Genomic DNA, 18,547 nt, shown 5'->3' with positions numbered 1-18,547 from the left:
GGATCCCCTCTCCCTGGGGAAAACTTATTTTTCTAATAACTATTTGGTAAAAGGCATAGCCTGCTTTGGTATAAAACAATGGCTTACTTAAACTAAGATTTATTACAGGTACTCGTATTTATATAGCGTGGACAATTTACACAGCGCTTTACATGCAAACCTGGTTACAGGTTGATAGTGACCTTGCTGGGATTCAAACCAAGAACCCCCAGTGCTCTAACAGAAATTGCAAAGTGATGAATAGAGTCCTTTAGAATGGTAATGCAGATTATAAGGTGTCCCTCTACAAAGTCAGCATACTTTCTATTTATTGGTAGCAAGACTCAACAGGTAAACATTCATCAAAGCCCAGTACCCATGTAATCTTTAAGAATCATTCAACACATATTTGAATTATATTAATGCAGGCTCATGCAGCCAATTTAAGTGAGCAGCTGTAAGGAGTAACGCCCAGTTTTTCTTAGATTAATCGAGCGCAGAAGCCCCTGTAGATAATCTTTAAGAATGTAGGGGATCATAAATAACATTTTAAATTAAGATAAAATTGACAAAAAAATGCCTGAATGGCTTGATCTCCAACGTATATAGCTGCCTGCTCAGTATTAGCACTTTGCTGAAAGTTCGCACACCAACAACCAGGGATAAATGGAGGATATTTCTAACAATGATGCAGACAATTAGGATGAGGCCTAATTGCAAAAGTTTTTACTGGTATATTGTACAGTTGACATAATTCCTGCTGTACCTACTAAAAGATAATGGAAATTTTTTCATACTCATATATTGACACTGATTTTTGCTACAAATGTTTCTGTTATTGTAGAACTGGTATGAGAGGAATAGTAAAGAGGAATTGGTGAAAATCAGAGATAGGTGGATGTACTGTACTTCTCTCATGCCTGATCCTAGTATACTGATTAGGGATGTCCCGATACCGATGCTAGTACTGGTATCGGGGCCGATACAGGGCATTTTCAGGAGTACTTGTACTCCTGAAAATCCCCCGATGCCTAGATCAGATACCGGCTGTTTAAATTTTTTTAACTAGCTTTGGCCATTGACCCCCATAGCCCCTCCCCCAGTTTACCTCTCCACCAAATGAGGCTCCATCTCCGCTCTGACCTCTCCTGAAGTGTGACAGCATGGCGGGGGTAAGTGTTGTGTGGACAGTCTTTTCTCTTCTCCCTGCTGGTGCTGGCTGCAGAGCTTGGTGTCCCTTTCACAGACCTCTGTAGCCAGCACGAGAAGGCAGAAGAGACTGCAGCTGTGATCCCCCGCTGCCTCCCTCCCCCCTGTATGCTCCTCCGTGTCTAAAAGACCCCTAATGTCACCTTAAAGAGAATCTGTCACCTCCAATGCACGCAGCACTGGTGAGAAACTGCCCTAAAATCATTAGTCTGTACTGTTTTATAAAAAATTTCCCATGTCCCTTTAAGAAAAAGTATCGGTAATTGGTATCGGCAAGTACATGAGGGACAGTACTTGTACTTGGTCTTGAAAAAGTGGTATCGGGACATCCCTAATACTGATCATAACATAGTGGCACTAATGATGGAACTGTAGTTTTTGTTTTTTCCAGTTATTTAAGAATAATTAATTAATTTTTTTTTTGTTGCTATTTATCACTTTTTCAAATGTAACTTCTGCATATTATCCGTGTATCTTTTTATAACTTCATGTGCATGACAGCATATTCTTCTTTTGTATTTTTTAATATTTGTGCTTACATTTCAGAATGTGGGTTGGCAGTAATTGTTCATTTGTTTCAGACCAAGAAATGGTGGAAAATATTGTGTAGGGAGGAGATTGAAATTTCGATCTTGTAGTACCGATCCCTGTCCAAAAGGAAAGAAGGATTTTAGAGAAGTGCAGTGCTCTCATTTTGATGGCAAACATTTTAACATTAATGGTCTTACAACTAATGTACGCTGGATTCCAAAATATAGTGGCAGTAAGTATTGAGAGTGACCCTTTTTTTCCTGAAAAATAAAACAGCACTTGATGCAGAAGCTTCACAGTAACAGAATCAAATGTTGTATTGTTTGTACAGTCTTAATGAAAGATCGCTGCAAGCTATTTTGTCGTGTTTCTGGGACGTCGTCTTATTACCAGCTGAAAGACAGAGTTGTTGATGGTACTCCTTGTGGTCCTGAAACGGATGACTTGTGTGTTCAAGGGTTGTGCAGGGTATGAATAAAACATGTGTGTATGTGCTGTGTATATATGTGTCTATGTATAATTATACTTTTTATGTTGTCTAGATATACTTCTTTCCATTCAGTCTCTTAATTAGCTTTAAAAAGTAGTTACGTTCACTTTATGGCAGGATACTTAATAAGCTTAAAGTGTGTGACATATAGCCTCTGATATGATTGCTTGTTGACTGTGCCAAACATGCTTAGTCTTTAATGTGACAGCGCTGTCTTTTTGTGTTTAATGAATGTGATGTAGATAGTGTTTGCTGGCTTCCCTGGTACTTCCGTGTTCTATCCAGTGCTTTCTTTGATCACTCATTTTCACCTTAATTATCAGCATTGTCAGCTACACTAAACACACCTGTGACAAAGAGAAAGCACTCATGTGTGCAAGCCATTTCTCTGTCTCGTTCAGTTTTATTGTTGTTACATGGTTAATCATGCCCTTATGTTTTTGGCAGTCCACTTTCATCTGTGCTTACTGCCATCTTTTATTTCCTTAACATCTTGAATGTTGCTAACTTTTGTGTATATTACCCATAACTAAATACATGAAATAGAGATGGATGTGTTACATTTCACTTGTGCTTCCCCAGATAGTTCCCTTACATTCTGGAGGGGGAACTTTACAACACACACAGGAAACATGGGGAACATGAAGGAAGGACAGTGTCAACACAAATTCAGGATGGATTCACACCTAGACGACACCTATTACGCAAGTTTTACACGTGTCTTTTTTGAGTGTTTTTTGCACGTGTTTTACAAGCGTATATTAAGTTGTGCCTTTTTGTGAGCAGATTTTGGCACATTCGTGGGAATGGGCAAAATGCGCACAGTAAAAATCGCACTGTGCGTACTTCTGCTTGTGACAAAACTGACAAAACTCACAGGTATGAACGGGGGCCATTCAAATGAAGAGGATACCTTGGGTGGAGCGTTTTGTCTTGCTGAATTAGCTGCAACAATACGCCTAGGTGTGAATGGAGCCTCAGAGATGATTTGAGGATATACAGGGTGAAACACAAATAAAATACATTTTTGTTAACAGTTAAGGTACTTTAATGCATTTGAAAGATTTAACGTCTGAGTTTAGTGTGACTTTAAGGATGATGCTCATAGGTGTTGAATATACTTCCACATCAAGTGTCATCTATGCTTTGCCTTAAGACTTCCAACAGACAGTTTCAAGCAAATGTAAGGCAAGGTTTACAGAATAAATTAATGAAGTGATATATATTTGCTTATTATCTTCCAAGGAAATATAAATTGCATCAAGACAGTTCTCATGTTATTGCTTAGGAAGGGAGTAGGAAACAGTTTTGATCTATCAATAAGCACCCTTTTAATTTTGTATTCATTCACTTCTATACCATTTTCTAAAATGTCTATAAAACTGTCCTGAGCCTTAATTTGTAGTTCAATGACAGTAGAATTTAGAAGTGCAATATTACGTTTCCACGCCCTCCCTTCCCTGGCACTTTCAGCTTTTGATACAACTACCTAAAACACTGCTGTCTTCAGATCCTAACTCTGCAACCTGCCTAATTTTCAGAAGCCCTTCATCCTGTGCTCCTTATACTACAATGGAAGACCATTGCAGCATGAAAGTCTTACAGGTGGGCTTTCTATAGATTTTAGCTCAATTGCACCATTACTCCTTGGATTATCTGAAGATTTCAGCCAGAGGCTGTGTGGCACCAGGCAAGCTACAAAAAGTCAAAATCTGGAAAAGATGTGGTCAGAGTTCTGGGCGATGGAAGGGGGTAGTTAGAAGTGCTCTTACATTAAAATGCTTGATTTGTTCACATATTATTTCTTGTCATTTAATATATCCTAAAATTTGTTCAAAGGAGGGCTTTTAAAACCTATAGTAGTTGGAAAATCCTAAGAGCTAAGTACTTCTCAATGATAATGTTATAGAGATTGGAGAAAAACAGAGATTGCAAGTTATATTTCATTTGTGCCATGTTCTGTATTTCATCCCCTTTTTTCTTTTCTTCTAGCAAGCAGGTTGTGATCATGTTCTAAATTCCAAAGCAAGGAAAGATAAATGTGGTGTTTGTGGCGGTGATAATTCCTCCTGTAAAACTGTGGCGGGAACCTTTAATAAAGCTCAGTATGGTATGTTGATATGCAGTATTCTCACTGGGCTTACAAAGCTCAGCATGTTTTACTACTGTACAGTTACAAATGACAGTTGTACTTATGTTGGAGTACATTTTGTGAATAGTCAAACTTTTGTTTGCTTGGCTTGCTATACTGCACAGCAGCCATAGCCATCCAAAAGACAGTTTCTGTGTGAAGTGTAGATATTGATGACCATTGTCTGCAGGCTAATGAATATGATGGTGCCTTTGTACTGTTTGTACCCTTTGTACTGTTTTCACAATGCTGTTTTGGCACAGTGTATAGTATCATTCATGAAAACTTCCTGGCTATTTTATGGGTTTTATTCTACCATTACAGAATCTGTAAACGGAATCACTAGAACACCTTGACAAACTGTCTGACAGACAATCTGATTTCAAAGTACATATTTTTCAGGTGTCTAAAAAAACCTGTTCATCCTCTATTGAACTACTGTTTTTAAAGATCTCGTAAACTATTTTATAATTATTACAACTGTCAAGATTATGATTTATGGATTTTTTTCCTGCCTTTTTCTTGATCCTATGCACAGTCATAGATTACATATAAAGTCATCCTGTAAAGAGAGAAACATGTTGGCTGCCATTACTGTCCTTTCCTGCTAAAAATACTAGTTGCATGGACATTTGGCTGAAATAAAGACTTCAGTACTTTGAGCTACTAACCTAGAGCAAGTGCACAGATTCAGAATTTTTACTTTGCATCAACTTCACTTGCCGAATGCTTGTCTCAGGGTTAATAAGTCAGAAAGAATTGAAGCCAGACACAGCCATACAACTAGCATTTTCAAAAGGAGGTAAGCAGTTGCAGCCTGTTTGTTTCTGTAAGTAACAGTTTATTTCAAATCATATCTCTAGTCTACACTAATATATTTATAGTATTGGAAAGTGTAGAGAATGGTTACAGCAAATTTATTTTTTATGTATGTGTGCTGTTGAGGAGATATCTTCCCATTTCCTTCCCTGGAGAATACCAGAAAGTAAGGGAACATCTTTCCTAAGTGAGGGGAAAGCCGCTCATAGATAGTTGTTACTGGAACTGGTGTCGCATTTTGATGACTCCCCCTCACCTTCTGTTCCAGTGACAATGGTAAAATTTTGGATTTCCCATCACTATCTTTCTTGGTAACAGTGGTCACCTGGAAGCATGGGGAAGATAAATCTCTCCAACAGGGCGAAAGACAGTAGTGGAATCTGAAAGAAGTTCTAACCCTTCCCTACTGTTCAAAATTAGAAAGACATTCTGACTACAGATAGACTTTAAAGTGTATGTACGAAGGTGAGTCAAAAATTATCCGCACTCTGACTAGAATTTATTTTAATCAACTTTTAGAAAAGACAAATACATAATTTTTCGTCAAAATCTCCTTGCTTTTCAATATACTTTGTTCATCTGTCAACAAGCTTTCTGATTCCCTCATGTTTTAGGCTGAGCTGTGAGCTACGAATGCCACGCTGTCTTCACTTCTTCATCAGAGGCGAATCTTCGGCCTCGTAGGGCTGCTTTCTGATTTGCAAATGATTTTCCACATAATCCACTGTCACTCGTCTATTCAACAAAATCATTTCACGTGTACGCTCAATGTTGTCATCAGCTGTGGACATGGATGGGCGCCCAGCTCTTTCTTGATGGCTAACACTTGTGCGACCTTCCTTAAACTTCTTTATCCATTCAATTTCGCGGGCTTGACATGTTTGGTGTCTATTTACCCGATGTGACCCCGCCTTTTATATTTTACCAAAAAATTGGGTACAAATAAATGTTTCCTAAAATGATAAAGGGAAAACCGTAAAAAAAAAAGTATTCAGCACTTTTTTGTTATATAATAAAAAATAAAAACCCCAACGATGATTAAATACCACCAAAAGAAAGCTCTATCTGTCCCCAATAAATGGTATAAAATTTGTTTCAGTACAGCGTTGCATGGCAGAATAAATGTCAGTTGAAGTACCGCAGCGCTGAATACTGAAAAATGGCCTGGACAGGATGGGGGTGTAAACACCCCAGTCAGCAAGTGGTTAAACATAGTTTTAGAAATTGTGCTCTATTTACAGCTTTTTCTTCCCCGCATTAAACACTGATCAGACATAATATAACAATTCTTAGAGACTACTGCCATCTTGTGGTACGTTCGTACAAATATATTGTTATCAATTTCCAATGTACAGTCATTCTTCTTGGCAGGAGTTGTTTCTGCAATTGCATAAATGTGTAAATGTCAGATTTAAAATTATGAATATATTTCTATGTTGTTTGTTTGTATTGGTAGTACATGAATTTGTATAAATGTTTAGGTTTGTGGCTCAAAACTCTGTTAACTTATAATGGGTTACAAACGCCTATATTTGTTACTGTCAAATGCTAGTTAAACAAGGGATATTCCATATGCTCAAAATACTTTTTTTTATTTTTGTCAGTAAGTAGGCATAGTTTACAACTGACGTCTGAGACAGTTATCCCTCTAGCAATCTTTGATTTTTCAGTAGTAAATTATAACTTATTTTTTCTATTCAGGATACAATACCATTGTTAAGATTCCAGCTGGAGCAACAAATATTGATGTGCATCAACATAGCTATTCAGGAAGATCTGATGATGACAATTACTTAGGTAAGTGTATGAAAGCAGTTAGAAAATATGTCGTGTTTGCTAAACATAATGTTTTTCGAACCATTTGTTGATCATGGGGGCTAAGTGAGGATTGTGTTATTCAAGGGACTTTTTAGACAAAGGACCAGTTAACTGTCGTTCAGCCTGCTTGGGGACCAGACTGTGGCCATTAGGACTTAAAAGAATCCCTGGCATTAGTGGGGAAAAAATTATGCCAGTAAATCAGTGCTCTGGGAGTAATAAATGTCCCTGTGTCAGTGGTTAGTGAGAGCAATATTTGCCCCAGTGTCAGTGGGAGTAATAAATGCCCCAGCGTCAGTAGGAGTAGCTAAAGTCCCTGTGTTATTGGTCAGTGGAAGTAAAAAATACCTTTAAATCAGTGAGAGTGATAAAAACCCCAGCATCAGTGTTCAGAAGGAGTAATAAATACTTCAGTGGTCAGTGAGAATAACAGTGCCCAAACATTATTGTCAGAAGTCAGTGGGAGGAATAATACCCATCATTGGTAGCAGCGGGAGGAATGGTGCCTATTACATACCTGGAACCTGCCGCCACTCTGCATATGTAGGCACCCTCTCTGTATGCAATATTTTGAAATATTAAAATATATGCCTGTTAAAAGAAAAACAACCTATTGTCTTTAACTCCAGGCAAATGTTAGGGTCTTGATTATACACGCTATGTAGATAGATGTTCTACCTTACTTACTGTAGGACATTATATTGAAAGCTAATGGAGCAAAAAATAAATGTGAATTTTCACTTTTTTGGTAAAACACAGAACATTGTTGTATAACAAGTTTATTATGTAACAGATATGGTACATTTTTCTATTTACATTTAATATATCTCTATTTCAGCTTTATCTGACAGTCATGGAAATTTCATCCTCAATGGCAATTTTGTTGTAAGCAGATTTAAAAGGGAAATAAATTCTCGGGGTGCTGTTTTGGAATATAGTGGTTCCGACAATGTTGTAGAAAGAATTAACTGTACAGACCGTCTGGAGGAAGATTTAATTCTACAGGTAACTTAAAATATTTTATAACCATGTGGCTTTTTCATTTTATCTAATTGATAAGATCTTTGGTACTTATTCATCAAGCTGCAAAGGCACTTAAAAAAAAAAACTATTGGCAAAAAACAAAAGTGACATATATGATGAGGTCTGGCAAAAGCATTCACACAGTTTTATTACCTATTGATCCTGCTAGTAAATCCATTATTTTCCATTTCCTTCATTAGCCATGTCCAGAAATAGCCATAGGGAGAAATTAAATAACACTGACATGCTTGCTTACAATGAACAGCTTCTATTCATTTGAAATAAACTTTTTTCCAAATGAGAAAAAAAAAACCAAGCATCATTACTGTTTGCGAGAATACAAAGTCAGCATAAGACAAAAAATTCCCAAAATACAGAATGTGATAATGGCAAGAGGGAGAAAAAAAAAAGACATATTTAATTATTAACCAAAACACTTTAGAGCGAATAATTAAATGTAAACAAAATAGGGCAAAGTGCATAGCGGAAACTGAAGGCGGAAAGAACAGGAAAAAGAGAGAAGGGGAAAGAAAGAGAGGAGAGGTGTCCCAGAGAACAAGGCCAAACTCTAGATAATAAGTAGGAACCTTGGTATATTTTAAAGAGTCAGTAAGTGACGATCGAAATGGGGAGACACGGATCATGAAATCCATGGATTCCATATCCTGAGGAAATTGGACATAGAGCCTGACAATTTAGCGGAAGGTTTTTCATGAGAAAGAGTCATATGTACTTGAGATTTCACTTCATTAAAGTGCAGGGGCAGGGAATTCCAGGACTTTGCGATAACATGTTTAGCGGCAGTTAGTAAAAGAGCCATTAAAGCAAATTTTTATTTAGACAGACCTTGTGGTTTCAAGTTAAGTAAAGCTACGTAAGGGGAAAAGGATGAGGCATAATGTAGAAGTGTATGGAGGAGTCTGAAGACTTTACACCAGAAGTTTTAGGCCTTGGGGCAGGACCACCAATTATAGAGCACAGTACCAGATTCAGCACAACCTCGGAAACAAAGGGGAGTGTGATTTGAAGACATCTATCCAAGTCTAGAAGGAACCAAGTGCCAACGAAATAGGACTTTATAGTTACCTTCCTGGGCATTAGCATTTTGAGAGCAGGATTTGGTTGTGTCCCAAATTTGAGCCAATTGGTCAGGTTCCAGGGTGAGTCCTAGATCTAGAGACCATGCCTTTATATGATTATCGGTAGGAGGGGTTGGGCCTGAAACTAAAGTTCCATATAGCAAAGAGATTACTCCTGGAGCATGTGGTAAATCTTCACATATACGTTCAAAAGCAGTACGTGATGCTGAGGAAGGATAACAATGTATCAACGAAGTGACATAATGTTTAATCTGCAAGTTTGTGAAAGCTGAAATTTGGTTTGCACTAGTAGGAAGGGGATCATTCCTGAAGCATTAAGGAGGGCACTGAAGCGAAGGGGTCCTTTGGAGGTCCATTGTTTAAAAAAAATAGGGGATTCCAAACCCAGTAAGAAAGCAGGGTTATGTAGTGGGGATAGCAGAGGTAAATGTGGAGATATGAGTCACATATCTTGAGGGAGTGTTTAATGATCGGATTCTGCAACGCCCGTCTCTCGCGAGGGGGCAACCATAGCAAGTTATCTACTCCAATCGGGTCACAATCAATTGCTTCCAAAGCCACCCACAGGTGTGGTATTTAGTACGAGGTGCTATTTGTGCAGCCCGATAGTATTGGAGCAAGTTTGGGGCCCCTGCTGTCAAGTTTGGAACAAAGTAAACTTGGATACTCAAAGGCATGTATCATTCCAGATAAAGCGCAACAATTGTTGTTGCAGAATGCGTAGGATATGGAGAAGAACTGGGATCAGAAGAACCCTAAAGATATACAATAATTTGGGTAGGTCATTTTGACAGCTGCAATGCAGCCTAGCCTTGAAAGCGGGTAAGATTTCCAAGCCGAGAGCAGGGAGGACAAATTACATAGTAACCTAGGGTAATTTGCTGCATAAAAGGAGTCTAAGGATCTCGTAAGTTGGATACCTAAATACGGTAGACTGGAATCCTCCCAGGGAAAGAGGAAGGTAGAACTAATTGATGGGCGACAGGTAGGGATGCACAGATACTTTTCGAGTACTAGTGCAGATACTTGGCATTTTCATGAGAACTACCAGTGTTGCAGCGGTTGCATCTGGGACCTGGCTCTGGCACTCCACCACTGTTCTGAAATCATTAGTCTGTATTGTTTTAGAAAAATTGTCACATGAAAATAAACAAAAATGTATCAGTACTCGTACTTGTAAGTACTCGGCAGGTACCAGTACTCGTACTCGAAAAACTGGTATCTGTGTATCCCTTTATTTATATTTATAAAAACAAAATCGTACATTAAAACAGAGATGTACAAATCCCAGGAGCTCCGTGTGCTCCTTACAAATGACAGCTGCCTACTAATTTTTAAATTTTTCTCTAGTCTAGTCTTGGAGCTCAAAAGTATCGGTACATGTACTCATACTTGTACCAAGTATTGTACTTGGTATCTGTGCAACCCTAGCGACAGGTGTGGAAAGGGAGATGTTGAGAGCCCTAGTCTTGTCAAGATTAACCTGAAGGCCGGAGAGGGGGCCAAATTGTGTAAGGAGAGAAAGTAGATTAGGAATGGATACAGTGGGAGGAATAAGAGGATGCCGTCTGCGTACAGGCACAATTTGTGACACTGGCCAGCTACAGATAAACCCATGTTGTCACCGTGATTACGTATTAACTTAGCTAGAGGTTCTATGGCCAATGCAAAGAGCAACGGAAATAAGGGGCAACCTTGCCTCATGCCACTGCCAATGGGGAAAAGACGTGATATAAAGCCTGCATATTTCACACGGGCCGTGGGGTTAGTGAAAAGAGTTGATACCCATTGACAGAAGTAGGGGCCAAAACTCCATTTGCTCGAAACATAAAAAAGGAAAGGCCAGGAGAGTGAGTCGAATGCTTTTTTGATATCTAAGGAAAGAAACATTAGGGGGATCCCACACTTCTTGGCAATTTGGGGGATAATTGTACCTCTGCAGATGTTAACAGTAGCATGCCCAGATGGGATGAAACCCACCTGGTCACTATAAATAAGCTGACCCGTGCCTGTATTGAACCTGTTCGCGATTACTTTGGACAATAGTTTAACATTCATATTTAATAGTGAGATAGGCCTATAGTTAGCCCAATGAGTAGAATCTGTATGGCTGCACAAACTTCCACCTCGGAAATCGGGGAATCAATTAAATGTTTAAGTTCAACATGAATTTTGGGCAGAGTAATGGGGGAGAATAAACTATCCGCACGGGAGGTGGAAAAAGTTTTGTCAGAGATGTATAGTTGAGCTAGATGCTTCTCAAATTCTTGTACTATAAGTGAAGGATTAGTGGTGACTGTGCCTAGGTCTGTACGTAATTTAAATGGTTTGTGACACAGGTCAGAGTGGCTTACTGAGATGAGTGGCTAGCATAGTGTCTTGTTTGTTCATTTTCATGTGGCTGCAGTGTTGGGTCCTACGAAGTTGTTTATCAGCAAATTGAACAAGAAGTAGGTTCAGTTCCCTTTTAGCATTGTCCATTTGGAGCCTATTGGTTGTGGAGGGGCATTGTTGGAATTGGGAAACTGCCGTGGCATAATTTCTCTCAAGAATTTTTTGTTTAGACAGTATTTCTTTTTTAAGATAGGAGGCTAATTTAATACATTCGCCTTGAATCACGGCTTTGTGTGCATCCCAAATAGTAACAGGAGAAACGTCAGGGTTGGAGTTTATAGCAAGTTAACCAACAATAGCAGATCACAATAATGGTTCATGAGATTTGTCAGCCAAAAGATAGTAATTTAAGGACCCACGGAGGTCCATGGACATTGCCAAGAGGGAAGATAAGAATACGGTTACCGCAAAGTGATCTGACTATGAGACATTGTGCATGGTAGCTGATGTGACCGAGGGTAACATAACATGACATGTGAAGATATGGTCGATTCTAGAAAAAGAGTTGTGTGGAGGTGGGAAGATTTTCTAGTCTCAGCTCGATGGATGTAATTTGCGCCATATGTTAACTAGAGATTATTGTCCTAGGAGGTTGCGTAGGGATGTCGGTTGAGTTGACGTGTAGGGAATAGTAGAAAATTTATCAAGAGGTGGTCCATGTGGTGCCCCACCAGAATTTAATACCTTCCTGCTGAATCAGCAATCTCTTTGCTACATGTAAAATGAGGGAACAGCGAAAGCCTGTCAACACCCCCCCCTCTTCTTAGAAGTAGCATTATGAAGGTAAACTTGGGGAAAATGGGAGTCAAGGTATTTGTGCAGAGAACCAGGGAAAGTACAGGTGGTTCTACAGTAGGTTAGGCCTCCACAGTGGGGAGCGATGGCTGCACGCTGCAGATGATGGTGGGGGGACATTGACTACCTCTACGGCATTAGGACACCTAGAAAAAAGTCAAGTTAGCTAAAGAAGGCATCTGCCTAAACCCAGAATGCATAGGAAAATGAGGAGGCATACATGAGGCTATAATTAGAGATGCAAAAATGTTCCATATGTAAGAACAATCGAAAAGACCTAGGGAAAAGGTGCTGCATTGTGGTGGGCAGTGGCCAGGTACAGCTGTATCTGGTAGAAGGTTTCAGTGATGAATTGTGGAGGCAAGAGCACAGTTAAGGTAAGTGAAAGCATTTTATGGCACCTGCTATAAAACCTTAATATAATTTTACATGTTGATCTATTTTCGTGACTGGTATTAGCCTTTTTTTTAGAAGCAGCCATATTCCTTCATAACTTTCAGATTAGTCATTAACTATTTTCTATGTTCTAATTTGCTTACTTGTGTAAAAGATGTTAAATATTGAAGGCCCATGCTTGATTTTCAGATCTTATGTGTTGGGAATTTATACAATCCTGATGTACGGTACACATTTAGTATTCCCATCGAGGATAAGAGTAACCAGTTTTCATGGGATTGGTATGGACCATGGCAGGCCTGCAATAACATATGCCAAGGTATCAAGATTAAGTTATGTTTTGAGGCAATTTCCTGTTTAGTATATTATTAAATGTTTGAGCATAAATTAAAGTTTTGCATTGCAAGATTAAGATGTGCCTAAAACTTGTCATGTCTTGCCATAATAATTGAACCTTTAAAATAAAGGTCCATATTAGCAATGTCAACAATAATGATATAGCACTGGTGAACACCTGTTGCTTTCTAAAGACTGTGGGTTTAATCATATATTTATTCTTTACAAGATGTATAAAACATATGTGCTTAGACCATAAGTCTGAATTTTAGTATTTTCACCTTGTAAAATAGGCGGAGTGCTTTCTTTTCTACTAAGAGTGATATACAGTAAGTGTTTTTGTACAATCCTTATGTTGTCATAAATAATAAAGTAACTACCTCCAATAGTTTATAAAAATGTATGGAAATATACAGTGATTTTGTACACATTTAAATAAAAAAGAGTTTTAAGAAATGTTTCATTAAGACATTTGTAGCCACAAAGCAAGCTGTTCTGATGGGCTGTCTTTTTAGCAAACTTGGCACGTATTGTCATGTAGTCAATTTTCAACTGTAAAAAATGTACACACGCCCTTGATTAGCCTGGGATCAGCATACAATGCTGCATAGAACGGCGCTTGCATCATAAGTTGAGCACTGCTCTCTGCAGAATTTAGGCCAGACGTCAGAGCAAAAGTGGACAGACTCCCATTTGTCACAGACAGGTTAGGTATGTAGAGAGGGATTTTTTTAAAAAGGTGCAGTAGGAAGTAGGTTAAAGTGGGGTTGGGCTTTAAACAACTAAAATAACATTAACCTTTTTTAAATACTTCCAACCATTCAACAGATTGAAGTGTATATTATATTTTTGTATCATTACTTTATGACTTATGACCCTCTAAGATCTGTGCCAAAAGCATTTATGTCATTCAGTATTGCCAATGAGAAAGGTTTTCCCCTTTTGGGGTTTCAGTTACAGGTAGTAGAACCATCTATGTTCTCTCAAATATAATTTGTTCATCGTTGTTTTGCTCCTTTTTCAATGTCAACATTGAAAAAGGAGCTTGTACATAGCACCCAAACAAATGTCAAATTTCTAACACACTGTGTTGCAGTAAATACAGCACATTGGCTTGAAACTGTGGTGTTTACAAGCCTCATGCCAGTGTTTCATATGTCACCTCCATGTTCCGCTAAATTTATCAGTTACTGCAGTAACTGTACAGTGTTTAGAGGTAGGAGTATAATGATTTCCATGGCTGCACTCCCACCCCCAAAGGTTACAGCAGCAAGTATATTAAAGCACACCTTGTAAGATTAATAATGGCAGCATGTAACAAAATGTTCCTTTGTCCAATGTCAACTCTATGTACCTCTTTAAAGCAGACCTTGCAGTGAAATGCAAGGCGCACTTAAAGTGACATTAAACCCTCAGATTTTTTAACATAAAACGATACTGTAATGTGTACCTTACTGTAATCCATGGTTGTTTCCCTTCTCTTTGCTGCTCTTCCTTTTAAATCCGTATCTCTTCTCATGCTGGGCAGAACTTCTGTTTTGCAGCAGACTGCCTTGTCTCTGGAATGGATACATGGTGTCTGTGTGCAGGTTCACAACCTGAGCCAGCACTACAGTAAAAGGCACTCAGCTGCAAAGGGACGTTCTCCTCCAGCATGAGAAGAGATAAGGATTTAAAAGGAAGAGCAGCAAAGAGAAGGGAAACAACCATGGATTACAGTAAGGCACACATTACAGTATTGTTTTATGTTAAAAAAATCTGAGGGTTTAATGTCACTTTAAAGTGCCTGTGTCCCCTCCCACTATAAACATGACTAGCTACTATTATATGCAAAAGGTACCTGTAAAGAAAAAAAAATGATTTTATACTTACCTTACCCCTGCCTTCTGCATTTCTGGGTGTGATGCCACACATTCTTGGGAAAGGCAGAGCAGAAATCTTGCAAGAAAGCAGTCCAGTCCATTGCAAGAGCATCTTCTTGCAAGATTTGGTCTGCTCTGTATTTCCCAGGATCTCTCCGAAAGGAGTGTGACATCAACATTTCCTAGGTGCCGCAAGTGGAGGATGGCAAGTATTGCACAAACTAAGAGCTAGTGTTTTATATATGGGGAGGCAGCCCAGACATTATTAGTGGACCTTGCGTTTCACTGCAAGGTTAGCTTTAAAGAGCTGGCATTGGGCAAGGCAAACATTATGTTACATGCTCTTTTGTTTCATACTTACTTTTACTACTACAATCTGGATCATAGGATGTATTCTCATAACTGGTAAATGTGATATATCTAACATTTAATGTATCAAATATCTAGGTGTCCGCAAGAGAAAGGTGACTTGCCTACGTAGAAATGACCGTGTTGTTGTTTCTGAGCAGAGATGTGAGAATTTACCTCGCCCTGAATCCATAACTGAACCATGTAATACAGACTGTCAGTTAAGGTAACTATATCTATAGCATTCTCATATACTCCCTAACTATCTTCTCAAGTTAGCCTTCATTATATCTTTCTGCATTCATTGTTAGAGTACAATAACACTTACAGGGTTATTCACCTAAGGGTGAAGAGTTTGGAGAATGCAGGAGAAGTGAATAATCAAAACTGACATGTATTATAGACATGTCCGTTTTTTTACTACGGGCGGACGGCAAGAGGTTAAAGAGGACCAATAAGATGCTATCACACAGGGCTTGTTTTAAAAAATGAAGTTCAATTAAAAAATGTAAAAACACTCCAAGATTTTTTGAAGTCACCCCACATACACGCACATAATAATGAAAACATGAGTCGGGTGCACTTACGTACAAAACAATTTTGGGTACCGTAGTTTTTCACTATTTCATGGTCACATGCAATTTTTAAGTTTGTTATCTCTTCAATCTCATATTTATATTTTACCAAATTTGGGTAATTCATTGTGTTTATGTGCATTAAAGTTAACTTAAGTGTATTGTTTACTGAAAATGTAGATTTAATAAATAATTGCATTAATATTGTGACATAAAACATTGCAAACACCACCATTTTATTCTGCAGGCTCTCTGCTTTTAGGAAATATATAATTCTAGGGGGAGTTAAATAATCTTCGTGCATTCTAATATGTGTGCAAAAAGCATACAAGGTACCTACCAGTAACTGAATATAATATCTTTAGCACAGGGGGATGGGCATGATATGATTGTATAAATTGTCTTAATTTATTTGTCTAATGGATTATGTTTACAGGTGGTATGTGACTAGTAAAAGTGAATGTTCATCACAGTGTGGACCTGGACACCGATCCTTAGATATAAGCTGTATAAAATATTCTTCTGAAAGAGGCCTGACTACTCCAGTAGAAGATAAATTCTGCAACAGCTATCCTAAACCTGCGCATCGAGAACTTTGCCATGGGGACTGCCTCTCTGTCAGTTGGCGTTATTCAGAATGGTCCCAGGTGTGTACACAGCAATCATTAATTTATCAAACAACAAAGCTAACCTCCAGTCAAAAATATTTAATCTTTGACAACATTGTTTAGTTTAATGATAATAAATTGGTACTGTCTTCTGTACTGTTGGGTCAGCATCAGCTATTGTACTGCAGCACCATAAATTCACTGTTTATTACTTCCTTTCAGCATTGATATCTTCGAAGATCCAGTGCTAGAACCCAATGTAAAACATAAATTTGGGGCTCACTTGCATTACTCCCACCTCTCACAGTGGAGTGTTGGATAAATGGCTTGGCCAGCTGATTTGAAAAATGTTCCGGAGGGCTTGGCAGCGAAAGGGTTAAGGGCAAGCTGCCTGGCCCAAGCACTCCTATGTGTAGGGTGGTGGGTGTTCAGAAAGTCGTACTTTGCTTAGGATGTTTAGGTGCTCCAGTGGCGGATGAGGAATTATAGAGACATTAGAAAGATAAGAGCAGACACCCTGTTTGACTGCATCAACGTAGCTGAGTACAGGTAAATTTAAAGGGTTTTTCAGAAAAAGTTGAACTCTCTTTTATTTACAGAGCAAGATCATTTAAAGGGTTATTCACTAAAGGTTGAAAAGTTTGGATAAGGCAGGAGAAGTGAACAATCTAGGCCAAAATAGCTGAACTGGAGAATCATTCCAAATCAGCTATTTTGGCCTAGATTGTTCACTTCTCCTGCCTTCTCCAAACTCTTCACCCGTTTGTAAATAACCCTGTAAGTGATTTTCAGCCTTCATGATCTCATCTCATTATCCTTAGAGATACTAAGGAGTAGCTAAAGTCGCAGACTGTTTCTGAGATCCGCTTAACCTGTGCAGACTTATGTTATGCAAGCCATTGACAAAGAAGTTCGTATATTTGAATAAGTATCTCTAACAATCAGTCTGTTTCATACTGCTAATCCCAGATGAGGCCTCATGGTTGTATATCACTGGAAAGCTTCCTTCCCTGAGTAAATGAAAAGAGTTACCCTTTCCAAGATAAGCTCTTTGATAAACCAATATTGTTATATTTTCTTCTTACTTCCTTTTTAAAGGATAAGTCATAAACTGAAAGCTAATATTTCAGATTTGGTAGATGCTGGAGAGGAAAATCAATTGTTACATTTTCTCTCTCAGTTATTTTTAAAGGGTGAGTTCTAAACGAAATGCTAATATATTAGTATTGGTAGATGCGGAAGAAATAAGCCACCTTCTTAGTTTCTCAGTATGGGATTCTATTTGTTTAATTTCTGCACTTCCTGAGTTTACAAACCTGCTGTGGCCATTATAAGGGGGCCCTAAACTCTATGCTGGAATTTTAATTCATTGTAAATTATGTAAAAAATGAATGCTCTCTATAGGAATTTTGTGAGATCCTGTAAGTTTAGTAAAACTGTACATGATAAATGTATGTTGCAGTGCTCTCGGAGCTGTGGAAATGGCATGCAGTCAAGGGAAGCCTACTGTATGAACAACTTTGAACACCGTTTGGTTGATCGAGAGTGCAACGAGGATCATAAAATTGTAACCCAGACCTGTAATGAACACTCTTGCCCTGCCTGGATTACAAGTGAATGGAGTGAGGTAGGGTTGGTGTGCGAATTCAACTTCTAAAGGCGTTGCATGAGGCAGATAAGTATGCTGTGTTCCCACGTTATATTGCAGGGCTGGACAAATTCCAGGAACCATGTATGCTCCTTAAAATTTACAGTGGGTGCCTAACGTTTGAGGGTTTCTCTAGTTGTTGTCAATGTATTTGACTTGTGGATCAGGCAAACTGGCTCCTGAATCTCATTAATTTGTCCACCCCTGTTATGTTGTACTGCACATTATTTTTGGAAGGATGATGCTGTACCAGCATTCTGCTTAAAAGGCTCAATGGAACGTAAGTATCAAAACGTATGCCAGCTAAACCCTATGATAATAATTATTTTCTGTACTGTTTTGGGTCTCTCTTACAGTTCTTAGCAATGTTAATGACATATATAGGAATAAAGCCTCATGGAGCTTTAAAAAAAAAAGCAAAAAAACTTTTGGTAAAACCCCAATAAATCATTCACAGCGGATGGGGGGGGGGGGGGGCTGTTGGG

General features: G+C 38.5%; 1 protein-coding gene across 1 annotated transcript in view; it reads left to right on the top strand.

The window, feature by feature from the left end:
• Positions 1 to 1,769: 1,769 nt before the first annotated feature.
• LOC108783848 (A disintegrin and metalloproteinase with thrombospondin motifs 20-like) overlaps positions 1,770 to 18,547 on the top strand; it is a gene marked incomplete at its 5' end in the record, with an annotated part of 71,738 nt that continues 54,960 nt past the window's right edge. Inside the window, 9 exons of the mRNA XM_018552527.1 lie at positions 1,770 to 1,951; positions 2,051 to 2,187; positions 4,202 to 4,319; positions 6,861 to 6,956; positions 7,816 to 7,982; positions 12,875 to 13,004; positions 15,331 to 15,457; positions 16,243 to 16,453; positions 17,877 to 18,041. Coding sequence (XP_018408029.1) covers positions 1,770 to 1,951; positions 2,051 to 2,187; positions 4,202 to 4,319; positions 6,861 to 6,956; positions 7,816 to 7,982; positions 12,875 to 13,004; positions 15,331 to 15,457; positions 16,243 to 16,453; positions 17,877 to 18,041 — 1,333 coding nt within the window. The remainder of the gene's footprint in view (positions 1,952 to 2,050; positions 2,188 to 4,201; positions 4,320 to 6,860; positions 6,957 to 7,815; positions 7,983 to 12,874; positions 13,005 to 15,330; positions 15,458 to 16,242; positions 16,454 to 17,876; positions 18,042 to 18,547) is intronic.

This window comes from Nanorana parkeri, unplaced genomic scaffold (assembly GCF_000935625.1).
Source record: "Nanorana parkeri isolate BGI_ZX_2015 unplaced genomic scaffold, ASM93562v1 scaffold91, whole genome shotgun sequence".
NCBI lineage: Eukaryota > Metazoa > Chordata > Amphibia > Anura > Dicroglossidae > Nanorana > Nanorana parkeri.
Note: the sequence above shows the minus strand (reverse complement) of the source record. Positions and strands in the feature narration are given on the sequence as shown.